Source organism: Enhydra lutris, unplaced genomic scaffold (genome assembly GCF_002288905.1).
Source record: "Enhydra lutris kenyoni isolate GAN:26980312 unplaced genomic scaffold, ASM228890v2 scaffoldscaffold10, whole genome shotgun sequence".
Lineage (NCBI taxonomy): Eukaryota > Metazoa > Chordata > Mammalia > Carnivora > Mustelidae > Enhydra > Enhydra lutris.
Window position 1 is genome coordinate 7,904,282 of NW_019154094.1, and position 12,873 is coordinate 7,917,154.

Genomic DNA, 12,873 nt, shown 5'->3' on the forward strand with positions numbered 1-12,873 from the left:
AGGGCCGGGCTTCCCCAGTGAGCTTGTCTGCTGCAGTGAGTCAAGAATCTGCTTCTCGGGCGCCTGGGTGGCTCAGTGGGTTAAGCCACTGCCTTCGGCTCAGGTCATGATCTCAGGGTCCTGGGATCGAGTCCCGCATCGGGCTCTCTGCTCGGCAGGGAGCCTGCTTCCCCCTCTCTCTCTCTCTCTGCCTGCCTCTCTGTCTACTTGTGATCTCTCTCTGTCAAATAAATAAATAAAATCTTTAAAAAAAAAAAAAAAAAAAGAATCTGCTTCTCACCCTGCTGCAGGAGCTGGCGGGAAAGCTGTACTCTCAGGACCTGTCTCGGAGCCCACAGAGCCTCAGCGACACAGGCTACTCCTCGGATGGCGTCTCCAGTTCCCAGAGCGAGATCACAGGCGTCGTACAGCAGGAGGTGGAGCAGCTAGACAGCGCAGGGGTGACGGGGCCTCGCCCGCCCAGCCCCTCCGAACTCCACAAGGTGGGCAGCAGCATGCGGCCCTCACTGGAAGCCCAGGGCCCAGCCCCCCGGGCCGAGCCGAGCAAGCCACCCAGGAGCAGTGCTGGCGAGCAGAAGCGGAGGCCCCACTCCTTGTCCATCATGCCGGAGGCCTATGACTCGGATGAAGAGCTGGAGGAAATCCTGGAGGAGGAGGAAGACTCCCTGGAGTGGGGGCCCCAGAGGGAGCAGCCGGACACAGCCGAGTCCTCGGACGACTTTGGCAGCCAGCTGAGACACGACTATGTGGAGGACAGCAGTGAGGGTGGCTTGTCCCCTCTCCCACCCCAGCCCCCAGCCCGGGCAGCAGAGCTGACTGACGAGGAGTTCATGCGACGGCAGATCCTGGAGATGAGCGCGGAGGAAGACAACCTGGAGGAGGAAGACACCGCCCCCTCTGGGCGTGGCCCGCCCAAACACGGCGCCCAGAAGGGTGGCCCCAGGCCGCGGCCGGAGCCCAGCCAAGACCAGGGGGCTCCGCCTAAGAGGCGGCTGCCGCACAACGCCACGACGGGCTACGAGGAGCTGCTCTCTGAGGGAGGCCCAGCGGAGGCCGGGGATGGCACTGGGGCCCTGCAGGGCGGGCTCCGCCGCTTCAAGACCATCGAGCTCAACAGCACGGGCAGCTACGCCCACGAGCTGGACCTGGGCCAGGGCCCTGACCCCGGCTTGGAGCGGGAGCCCGAGCTAGAGATGGAGAGCCTGACGGGCTCGCCCGAGGACCGCTCCCGCGGGGAGCACTCATCCACGCTGCCGGCCTCCACGCCCAGCTACACTTCGGGCACCTCTCCCACCTCCCTGTCCTCGCTGGAGGAGGACAGCGACAGCAGCCCCAGCCGCCGGCAGCGGCTGGAGGAAGCCAAGCAGCAGCGCAAGGCCCGGCACCGCTCCCACGGGCCCCTGCTGCCTACAATCGAGGACTCCTCGGAGGAGGAGGAGCTGCGGGAGGAGGAGGAGCTGCTGCGGGAGCAGGAGAAGATGCGGGAGGTGGAGCAGCAGCGCATCCGCAGCACGGCTCGCAAGACCCGGCGGGACAAGGAAGAGCTGCGGGCCCAGCGGCGGCGGGAGCGCTCCAAGACTCCCCCGAGCAACCTGTCGCCCATCGAGGACGCCTCCCCGACGGAGGAGCTGAGGCAGGCGGCCGAGATGGAGGAGCTCCATCGCTCCTCCTGCTCCGAGTACTCGCCCTCCCCCTCCCTCGACTCAGAGGCCGAAGCCCTGGACGGCGGCCCCACCCGGCTCTACAAGTCGGGCAGCGAGTACAACCTGCCCACCTTCATGTCCCTCTACTCGCCGACGGAGGCGCCCGCCGGCAGCTCGGCCCCTCCCAGCTCCGGCCGGCCACTCAAGAGCGCAGAAGAGGCCTATGAGGAGATGATGCGCAAGGCCGAGCTTCTCCAGCGACAGCAGGGGCAGGTGGCGGGCGGCCCCTCCCAGCCCTGCGGCCTGCGGAGCCAGGACACCTTTGAGTACCAGGACACCCCCGACCAAGACTATGACCCGGCCGCACAGCCTGCCTCCGAGGGCCCAGCGGCCAGCCTGGGGGCGGCCGTGTACGAGGAGATTCTGCAGACATCGCAGAGCATTGCCCGCATGCGGCAGGCCTCCTCCCGGGACCTGGCCTTTGCAGAGGACAAGAAGAAGGAGAAGCAGTTTCTGAATGCGGACAGCGCATACATGGACCCGATGAAGCAAAATGGTGGGCCGCTCACCCCTGGCACCAGTCCTACCCAGCTCGCAGCCCCGGTGTCCTTCTCCGGCTCCACCTCAGACAGTGGTGGCAGCCGAGTCATTCCTGATGTCCGCGTCACTCAGCATTTTGCAAAGGAGCCTCAGGACCCCCTCAAGCTTCACAGCTCCCCTGCGTCCCCCAGCTCTGCCTCTAAGGAGGTAGGCGTGTCCTTCTCCCAGGGCCCTGGCGCCCCAGCCACCTCAGCCGTGGCTCCTTGTCCAGCCGGCCTGCCACGAGGTTATATGACTCCCACCTCCCCAGCAGGCTCTGAGCGCAGCCCTTCACCATCTTCTGTAGGCCACAGCTATGGACAGAGCCCAGCCACTGCCAACTATGGGTCCCAAACTGAGGAGCTACCCCAGGCCCTCAGCGGCCCCACTGTCAGTGGGAGGGCTGTCAGAGACAAGCCCCTGAGCGTGAGTGATGGGGAGGGCGGCCCCCACAAGGCCTCCCGGGGGTATTCCTACTTCACCGGCTCCAGCCCACCTCTCTCTCCATCTTCTCCCTCAGAGAGTCCCACATTCTCCCCTGGCAAGCTGGGGCCAAGGGCCACAGCCGAGTTCTCTACACAGACGCCAAGCCCGACTCCCGCCTTGGACATGCCTCGGACCCCTGGGGCCCCAAGCCCGGCACCCATGGTGGCTCAGGGCACACAAACGCCACACCGACCCAGCACCCCTCGCCTGGTCTGGCAGCAGTCCTCTCAGGAGGCCCCCTTTATGGTCATCACTCTGGCATCCGATGCCTCCAGCCAGACCGGGATGGTGCATGCCAGTGCCTCCACCTCCCCAGTCTGTTCGCCCACGGACACCCAGCCCACCGCCCACAGCTACAGCCAGACGACACCTCCAAGTGTGTCCCAGCAGCCCCCAGAGCCACCTGGGCCACCCGGCTTCCCACGGGCACCCAGCGCTGGTACGGAGGGGCCCTTGGCAGTATATGGCTGGGGCGCCCTCCCTGCTGAGAACATCTCCTTATGCCGGATCTCCTCTGTCCCCGGGACGTCTAGGGTGGAGCCAGGCCCCCGGCCTCCGGGCAGTGCTGTGGTAGACCTCCGCACAGCTGTCAAGCCCACGCCCATCATCCTTACTGACCAGGGCATGGACCTGACCTCTCTTGCCGTGGAAGCAAGGAAGTATGGGCTTGCCCTGGATCCAATCCCAGGACGGCAGTCAACTGCCGTGCAGCCTTTGGTCATCAACCTCAACGCCCAGGAGCAGACCCATGCCTTCCTCAGCACCTCCACCACCGTGAGCATCACCATGGCCTCATCTGTGCTCATGGCTCAGCAAAAGCAGCCTGTGGTCTATGGAGACCCCTTTCAGAGCCGGCTTGACTTCGGCCAGGGTGCGGGCAGCCCCGTATGTCTGGCCCAGGTCAAGCAGGTAGAACAGGCCGTCCAGACGGCCCCATACCGAGGCGGGCCCCGTGGAAGACCTAGGGAGGCCAAGTTTGCCAGGTATAACCTGCCCAACCAGGTAGCACCTCTGGCCAGAAGGGACGTTTTAATCACTCAGATGGGCACTGCCCAGAGTGTTGGCCTCAAGTCAGGTCCCATGCCAGAGCCTGGCACTGACCCCCACCGGGCTGCCCCTGCGGAGCTGCGGTCACATGCTCTGCCCGGTGCCAGGAAGCCGCACACAGTGGTGGTGCAGATGGGAGAGGGGGCAGCAGGCACTGTGACCACACTGCTCCCCGAGGAGCCTGCAGGTGCACTGGACCTGACTGGGATGAGGCCTGAGAGCCAGATGGCGTGCTGTGACATGGTCTACAAGTTCCCCTTTGGCAGTAGCTGCACGGGCACCTTCCACCCCACCCCCAGCGCCCCTGAGAAGAGTGTGGCTGACATCGCCCCACCTGGCCAGAGCGGCAGCCCCTTCTACAGTCCCCGGGACCCGGAGCCTCCCGAGCCCCCCACCTACCGGGCACAGGGGGTAGCGGGGCCCGGGCCCCATGAGGAGCAGAGGCCCTACCCACAGGGCCTCCACGGCAGGCTCTACTCCTCCATGTCTGACACCAATCTGGCTGAGGCGGGCCTCAACTACCATGCACACAGAATGGGGCAGCTCTTCCCGGGCCCTGGACGAGACTCTGCTGTGGACCTCAGCTCGCTGAAGCATTCCTACAGCCTGGGCTTTGTGGATGGACGCTACGTGGGGCAGGGCTTGCAGTATGGCTCATACACAGACCTGCGTCATCCCACGGACGTTCTGACTCACCCACTTCCTATGCGCCGCTACAGTTCGGTGTCGAACATCTACTCAGACCACAGGTATGGCCCGCGGGGAGATGCCACTGGCTTCCAGGAGGCTAGCCTGGCCCAGTACAGTGCCACCACTGCCCGCGAGATCAGCCGCATGTGTGCGGCCCTCAACTCCATGGACCAGTATGGAGGGCGGCATGGCGGTGGTGGCGGCGGTGGCCCTGACCTCATGCAGTATCAGCCCCAGCCCGGGCCTGGGCTCAGCGCCCCGCAGGGTCTGGCTCCCCTCAGACCCGGCCTCCTTGGGAACCCCACCTTCCCGGAGGGCCACCCAAGTCCTGGGAGCCTGGCTCAGTATCGGCCTGCGGTAGGCCAGGGAACGGCAGTCAGACAGTTGCTGCCGTCCACAGCCACCGTGCGTGCCGCCGACGGCATGATCTACTCAACTATCAACACTCCAATTGCTGCAACACTGCCCATAACCACCCAGCCCGCCTCAGTCCTGCGGCCCATGGTGCGCCGTGGCATGTACAGGCCTTACGTGTCTGGCGGAGTCACCGCCGTGCCGCTCACCAGCCTGACACGCATGCCCGTGATCGCCCCCCGGATACCTCTTGGGCCCACCGGGGTGTACCGATATCCTGCACCAAGCAGATTCCCTGCTGCTCCCAGTGTTCCACCTGCTGAGGGGCCTGTCTACCTGGGGAAACCTGCAGCTGCCAAGGCCCCAGGAGCTGGGGGCACACCCAGGCCAGAGCTGCCTGCAGGAGTGGCTCGGGAAGAGCCCCTTTCCACGGCCACCCCGGCCGCCGCCAAGGAGGCCCTCGCAGCCCCAGCCCCAGCTCCGGCCCCGCTGGCCACCCAGAAGCCACCTGGAGATGCTGCTCTGGGGGGCGGCGTTGGGGCCCCCAGCCGGCCTGGGCTGGAGAAGGAGGACGCCGCGCAGGAGGAGCGGCAGCGGAAGCAGCAGGAGCAGCTGCTCCAGCTGGAGCGCGAGCGCGTGGAGTTGGAGAAGCTGCGGCAGCTGCGGCTACAGGAGGAGCTGGAGCGGGAGCGCGTGGAGCTGCAGCGGCACCGCGAGGAAGAGCAGCTGCTGGTTCAGCGGGAGCTGCAGGAGCTGCAGACCATCAAGCACCACGTGCTGCAGCAGCAACAGGAGGAGCGGCAGGCTCAGTTCGCGCTGCAGCGGGAGCAGCTGGCGCAGCAGCGCCTGCAGCTGGAGCAGATCCAGCAGCTGCAGCAGCAGCTGCAGCAGCAGCTAGAGGAGCAGAAACAGCGGCAGAAGGCCCCCTTCCCCGTCGCCTGCGAGGCACCGGGCCGGGGGCCTCCCCCCGCGGCCCCGGAGCTGGCTCAGAATGGCCAGTACTGGCCGCCTCTGAGCCACACAGCCTTCATCGCCGTGGCAGGGCCAGAGGGGCCCGGGCTGCATCGGGGCCTCCCCAGCTCCGCCTCGGACATGTCGCTGCAGACTGAGGAGCCGTGGGAGGCGGGCCGCGGTGGCATCAAGAAGCGGCACTCTATGCCTCGCCTGCGGGATGCCTGCGAGCAGGAGTCGGGCCCCGAGCCCTGCACGGTCAGGAGGATCGCGGACAGCAGTGTGCAGACGGACGACGAGGAGGGGGAGGGCCGCTACCTCTTGACCCGGAGGCGCCGGGCGCGGCGGAGCGCTGACTGCAGCGTGCAGACGGACGACGAGGACAGCGCTGAGTGGGAGCAGCCCGTGCGCCGCCGCCGGTCCCGACTTTCCCGCCACTCGGACTCGGGCTCCGAGAGCAAGCATGATGCTGCTGCCTCACCATCCCCTGCGGCTGCCACCGCCAGGGCCATGAGCAGCGTGGGCATCCAGACCATCAGTGACTGCTCCGTGCAGACGGAGCCCGACCAGCTGCCCAGGGTCTCTCCGGCCATCCACATCACGGCCGCGACCGACCCCAAGGTGGAGATCGTACGGTACATCTCGGCGCCAGAGAAGACTGGGCGTGGGGAGAGCCTGGCCTGCCAGACAGAGCCCGAGGGGCAGCCCCAGGGTGTGGCTGGGCCCCAGCTTGTAGGGCCGACCGCCATCAGCCCCTACCTGCCTGGCATCCAGATCGTGGCCCCGGGGCCCCTGGGCAGATTCGAAAAAAAGAAGCCGGATCCCCTGGAGATTGGCTACCAGGCCCAGCTGCCCCCGGAGTCCTTGTCACAGCTCGTGAGCCGCCAGCCTCCCAAGTCCCCCCAGGTCCTCTACTCACCGGTCTCACCCCTGTCCCCCCACCGGCTCCTGGACACCTCCTTTGCTTCCAGTGAGAGGCTGAACAAGGCTCACGTGAGTCCCCAGAAGCACTTCACGGCTGACAGTGCTCTCCGCCAGCAGACGCTGCCTCGCCCCATGAAGACCTTGCAGCGGTCCTTGTCCGACCCTAAGCCCCTCAGCCCCACCGCCGAGGAGTCTGCCAAAGAGAGGTTCTCCCTCTACCAGCACCAGGGGGGACTGGGTAGCCAGGTATGGGCACAGGGCCTGGTCCAGGGTGGGACAGGGGTCTCTGTCTAGCCTGAGAGCCCCACAGGGAGGGGTATCTCCTGGGCGGGGGGGGCGGTGGAGTCACCTCCAGTTCCAGAGGCCCAGAGGAAGGAGTTGAGGATGAGGACTAGACCTTCCTCAGTGCATACCTGGTGGAGTGGGTAGCCCGGCAAAGACAGCTGGGCAAATACACACTCGCGCCCTGCCCCCATAGCCACCCATCCAGATGCCACTGGAAACCTCAGCCTTCCCTCAGCACTGCCTCCTCACAGCCGTACCTGGTCCAGCCACTAGCACTTCCCTCCCCAGACCGGGCCCCTCCCATTCCTAACCTCCACTGTGGATGTGGCCTTAGAAAATCAGCAACGCTGACCCAGCCGGGCTGCTCCCTACTACCCAGCCCCGTCCTGGCTGCCATGGCCCCACAGGAAGCCCAAGCCCCGGGCCTGGCCTTCAAGGTCTATCCCAACAGGCTGCAGTGCGCTCTTGGTCTTCTCTTGTCCCCTGCTCCTCTATGGCCCTCAGTAAATCTGCTTACACTCCTGTCTGCTCCTCTAGGCAGGGATCCCTGCAGCATGAACCTACCACTGCCTGTGGCTTTAGTTGCCAAAGAGTGCCCTGCGACTGGGCGAGGTGCCCTGTTGCCGGCTGCCATGCAGGGGGAGATGGGAGGTGCAAGGGCCTAATGCCAAGGATTTGGGGTGCCAGGCTGAGGAACGTGGGCTTTTTTGTAGGCCCTTGGAGCCTCTGCAGCTTTCAGGCAGGTGAGAGAGGCAAGATGGGTATTTTTTTAAAATAAGATTTTATCTATTTATTTGAGAAAGAGACTAGGAGTGGGGGGGTAGGTGCAGAGGGAGAGGGCGAAGCAGACTCCTCACTGAGCAGGGAGCCCTCTGTGGGGCTCCATCCCAGGATCCCGAGATCAAGACCTGAGTCGAAAGCAGATGCTTAACCGACTGAGTGGACCACTCAGGTGCCCCAAGATGGGTATTTCAGAAAGCTTCCTGGGCAGAATGTGGGCAGATGGGCTGAAAGACCGCACGATGGCCCTGGGGGGAAAAGGGTGGAACTGGAGGCATCAGTGAGGTATGTCTACCTGTTTCCTGGGTGTGATGCAGAGAAGAGGGTGGGGCCTCGAGGTGGCATCCTGGAGGGGATGAGCTTAGGTAGTGGAGAGCCCTGGGGTGTGCAGGCCAGAGATCATAGTGATGGAATCAGGGGTCAGGGTGCCTCATCCTTGTGGTGCCTCACCATGATGGGCACTCGTGGTGTGCAACCAAAATAACAAAACGTGAACAATAGATTGAAGAGTTCAAAAAGTAACATTTATAGGGGCGCCTGGGAGGCTGAGTCAGTTAATCGTCCCAACTGTTGATCTCAGCTCAGGTCTTGATCTCAGGGTTGTGAGTTCAAGCCCCACAGTGGGTTCCATGTCCAAAGTGAAATTTATTTCTTTATTCATTTTTAAAGATTTTATTTATTTATTTGGCAGAGAGAGAGCACAAAGAGAGGGAACAGCAGGCAGAGGGAGAGGGAGAAGCAGGCTCCCCGGTGAGCAGGGAGCCCAACATGGAGCTTGATCCCAGGACCTTGGGATCATGACCTGAGCCAAAGGCAGACACTTAACTAACTGAGCTACCCAGGCTCCCCATGAAATTTATTGTTAAAGGCCTACCCATTGTTCTAAGTTCTGGGACACACTATCATTTCCTTTATGATGACATGTGAGAGTGGGCCGGAGATTTTTATGTAGTTTCTTGGCAAGGTGAAAAGCAAGAAGCCCAATGTCAGGCTCTGGTGTATTTTGGGGACTTGGGTGGTTCATGAAAACACAAAGGCCTGGGGCACTCTGGGAAGGCTCAGAGCTAGAGACAAAGGCCCCAGTGTAAGCTTTCCAGCGATGTGGACCTTCAGGCAATGTGGAACATCAGGGCAGGCAAGGAAAGCTGGAGGGTAGGGGGACAGCAGCATTAGGGAGCCTGGACCAGGAAGCCATGCAGCCAGAGATAGAGCCAGAGAGGCCCTAAAGGGGAGCTGGTAGCCCCAGAGAGTGGGGGGCTCATGGGGATGTGGAACGAACTGGGGACCAGGCAGAGAGCATAGTGCAGAGGGTTTGGCAGATGGTGGCACAGGGCAGCTAGTTGGATGGGTCATTTAGAAGAGGAGTACGGCAGGAGGCAGGAAAAGACCCAGAGCCTACAGTAACTGACATACAGTCAGCATGTGCCCCTTCCCATGATCCTCTAGGGAGCCTGCTGGGCACCCAGGAGCCACTCCATTTTTGTCCATAGCCCTCCACTTGCCCTTGGTCCCCACCGGCTGCTAGACCTAACCCCAGAGTCAGACTGTACCCTCCTCACCCCAGGACACTCCGTGGGAGACAGAGAGTGGCCAGCCCCCAGGACACCAGGGCAGGGATTCTCAGAGCCCCTGCGTGCTAGAGGTTCTCGGAGGCAGGCCAGTCCTAGAGACCAGCACAGAGGGGCACCTGGTCCTCCCTTCCCCTGCTGCTGCCCAAAGTGCTGGGAGGGAGAAGGGCTGTGAAAGGATCGCTGGACAGCGGTGATCTCCACCAGTGCGGGGACAGGGCCGGCCTCAAGGCTGCCTGGTGAATCAGAGCACCCACTGTATGGGGGCAAGCCTCTGCCCCAACCCAAGCCAGGGCTCTTCCACCTTTTGCCCCACCAAGTCACCCACACCTTGGGTCTCAGTGCTGCCCGCCCTTCCCTCTGTCTCAGGTGTCGGCGCTGCCACCCAACGGCCTGGTCCGCAAGGTGAAGCGGACACTGCCCAGCCCCCCTCCAGAGGAGGCTCACCTGCCCTTGGCTGGCCAGGCCCCCCCACAGCTGTACGCAGCCAGCCTGCTGCAGCACGGGCTGGCGGGGCCCACCGCTGTCCCTGCCACCAAGGCCAGCCTGCTCCGGGAGCTGGACCGGGACCTGCGGCTGGTGGAGCATGAGTCCACCAAGCTTCGCAAGAAGCAAGCAGAGCTGGATGAGGAGGAGAAGGAGATCGACGCCAAGCTCAAGTACCTGGAGCTGGGCATCACGCAGCGGAAAGAGTCTCTGGCCAAAGACCGGGGCGGCCGTGACTACCCGCCCTTGCGTGGGCTCGGCGAGCATCGTGACTACTTGTCGGACAGCGAGCTCAACCAGCTGCGGCTCCAGGGCTGTGCCACTCCCGCCGGCCAGTATGCAGACTTCCCTGTCACTGCCGCTGCTCCTGCCACCCCCTCTGGCCCCACTGCCTTCCAACAGCCCCGGTTCCCACCGGCCCCGCAGTATACTGCAGGCAGTGGTGGGCCAACTCAGAATGGATTCCCGGCCCACCAAGCACCCACCTACGCTGGCAGCACATACCCAGCACCTGCTTTTCCTCCCGGCACCAGCTACTCAGCTGAGCCTGGCCTGCCGGGCCAACAGCCTTTCCGTCCCACAGGCCATTACACAGCCCAAACACCCATGCCAACCACACAGAGCGCTCTTTTCTCAGTCCCGGCCGACAGCCGCGCCCCCCACCAGAAGCCACGCCAGACATCACTAGCTGACTTGGAACAGAAGGTGCCCACTAACTATGAGGTGATCGCCAGCCCTGTCGTGGCCATGTCTTCAGCCCCGTCTGAAACCAGCTACAGCAGCCCAGCAGTCAGCAGCAGCTATGAGCAAGGCAAAGCTGCTGAGCTGCCCCGGGCCAGTGACCGTAGCAGCGTGAGCCTGAGCTCAGCCTCCACCTACCCCGCTGACTCCCATTACACCAGCCTGGAGCACAATGTCCCCCGGAACTACGTGATGATTGACGACATCAGTGAGCTGACCAAGGACAGCACCTCCACTGCCCCTGAGAGCCAGCGACTGGAGCCCCTGGGGCCGAGCAGCGGCGGGCGTCCTGGGAAAGAGCCCGCAGAACCAGGCCTCCTGGAGGGGCCTGTCCTGCCCTGCTGCTACACCAGAGGAGAGGAAGAATCCGAGGAGGATTCTTATGACCCCCGTGGGAAGAGCAGCCACCACCGGAGTATGGAGACCAATGGCCGACCAACCAGCACCCACTACTACGGTGACAGCGACTACAGACACGGGACTCGAGCGGAGAAGTATGGTCCAGGCCCCATGGGGCCCAAGCATCCGTCCAAGAGCCTGGCACCAGCGGCTATCTCCTCAAAGCGCAGCAAGCACCGGAAGCAGGGCATGGAGCAAAAGATCTCCAAGTTCTCCCCTATCGAAGAGGCCAAGGATGTGGAGTCAGATCTGGCCTCCTACCCCTCCCCCGCTGTCAGCAGCAGCCTGGCCTCTCGGGGCAGGAAGTTCCAGGACGAAATCACCTACGGGCTCAAGAAGAACGTGTATGAGCAGCAGAGGTACTACGGGGTGTCCAGCCGGGACCCAGTGGAGGAGGACGACCGCATGTATGGAGGGAGCGGCCGGTCCCGGGGGGCCTCTGCATACAGTGGGGAGAAGCTGTCCAGCCATGACTTCGGTGGCCGGGGCAAAGGATATGAACGGGAACGGGAAGCAGTGGAGCGACTCCAAAAAGCGGGCCCCAAGCCCTCGTCCCTGAGCATGGCCCACGGCCGGGCCCGGCCTCCCATGCGGAGCCAGACCTCTGAAGAGGAGAGCCCCGTCAGCCCCCTGGGGCGGCCCCGCCCTGCCGGCGGCACGCTTCCTCCTGGGGACAGCTGCCCACAGTTCTGCTCCAGCCACTCCATGCCTGACGTCCAGGAGCACGTCAAGGACGGGCCTCGGGCCCACACGTATAAGCGTGAGGAGGGCTACATCCTGGACGACTCGCACTGCGTAGTTTCCGACAGCGAAGGTAATGGCAGCCAGGGGTGATTTCCGCAGCCGCTCAGCACCCCGGGGGGCCTGCCCACCCATGGGGCCCTGGGCCCTGAGATGTCCCAGAGGGGCCTGACTTGGTGCCTCCTCCAGTGGGGGCCCTGCTGCAGGTGGCTCCTCCTGCGCCCTGGCCCTGGTTGTGGGGGGGGCGGGCTGGGGGCCTAGTGTTAATGCTTGTGGCTGTGGTGCCCACTCTCTGGTTTCCTTGCATGGCTTCAGCTGGGCCTCCCCCTGCGGCCAGCCCGGGGGTTGATGGTGTTCTGTTTTTGGTCTCTGAAGCGTATCACCTGGGCCAGGAGGAGACAGACTGGTTTGATAAGCCCCGGGATGCCCGCTCTGACCGATTCAGGCACCACGGGGGCCATGCAGTCTCCTCCTCCCAGAAGCGAGGCCCTGCCAGGCACAGCTACCACGACTACGATGAGCCCCCCGAGGAGGGCCTGTGGCCACATGATGAGGGTGGCCCGAGCCGCCACGCCTCAGCCAAGGAACACCGGCACCACGGTGACCACGGGCGGCACTCAGGCCGCCACGCTGGCGAGGAGCCGGGCCGGCGTGCTGCCAAACCACACACTCGGGACCTGGGTCGCCACGAGGCCCGGCCTCACCCTCAGTCCGGCCCCGGCCCGGCCATGCAGAAGAAGGGTCAGCCTGGGTACCCCAGCTCCGCTGAATATTCACAGCCATCCCGTGCTCCGTCAGCGTACCATCATGCCTCTGACAGCAAGAAGGGCTCCCGACAGGCCCACTCGGGGCCCACCGCACCACAGCCAAAGCCAGAACCCCAGCCACAGCCACAAGGTCGGCAGGCAGCTCCCGGGCCACAGCCGTCACAGCCACCCCCATCGAGGCAGACCCCCTCAGCCACGGTCTCGCGCCAGCCACAGACGCAGCAGCAGCCACAGCAACAGCAAGGTCTTGGGGTGCAGCCCCCCCCAGCAGGCCCCGGCGCAGGCTCGGCTGCAGCAGCAGGGCCAGCCAGCTGCCCGGGGCCCGGCCCCTGCCACTAGCCAGCCAGCAGGGAAGGCTCAGCCAGGCCCCACCACAGCCACGGGCCCCCAGCCAGCAGGACCGGTAAGTAGGGCTCCAGCACGCGGATCCGA

The 12,873-nt window shown here is 64.2% G+C and overlaps 1 protein-coding gene across 1 annotated transcript in view; it reads left to right on the plus strand.

Annotated features, from left to right (window-relative positions):
* The window catches only part of LOC111144357 (bassoon presynaptic cytomatrix protein), an 88,234-nt gene that overhangs the window by 73,936 nt on the left and 1,425 nt on the right, over positions 1-12,873 (plus strand). Inside the window, 4 exon segments of the mRNA XM_022498621.1 lie at positions 291-6,920; positions 9,677-11,747; positions 12,050-12,699; positions 12,701-12,844. Of these exon segments, the coding sequence (XP_022354329.1) occupies positions 291-6,920; positions 9,677-11,747; positions 12,050-12,699; positions 12,701-12,844 (9,495 nt within the window).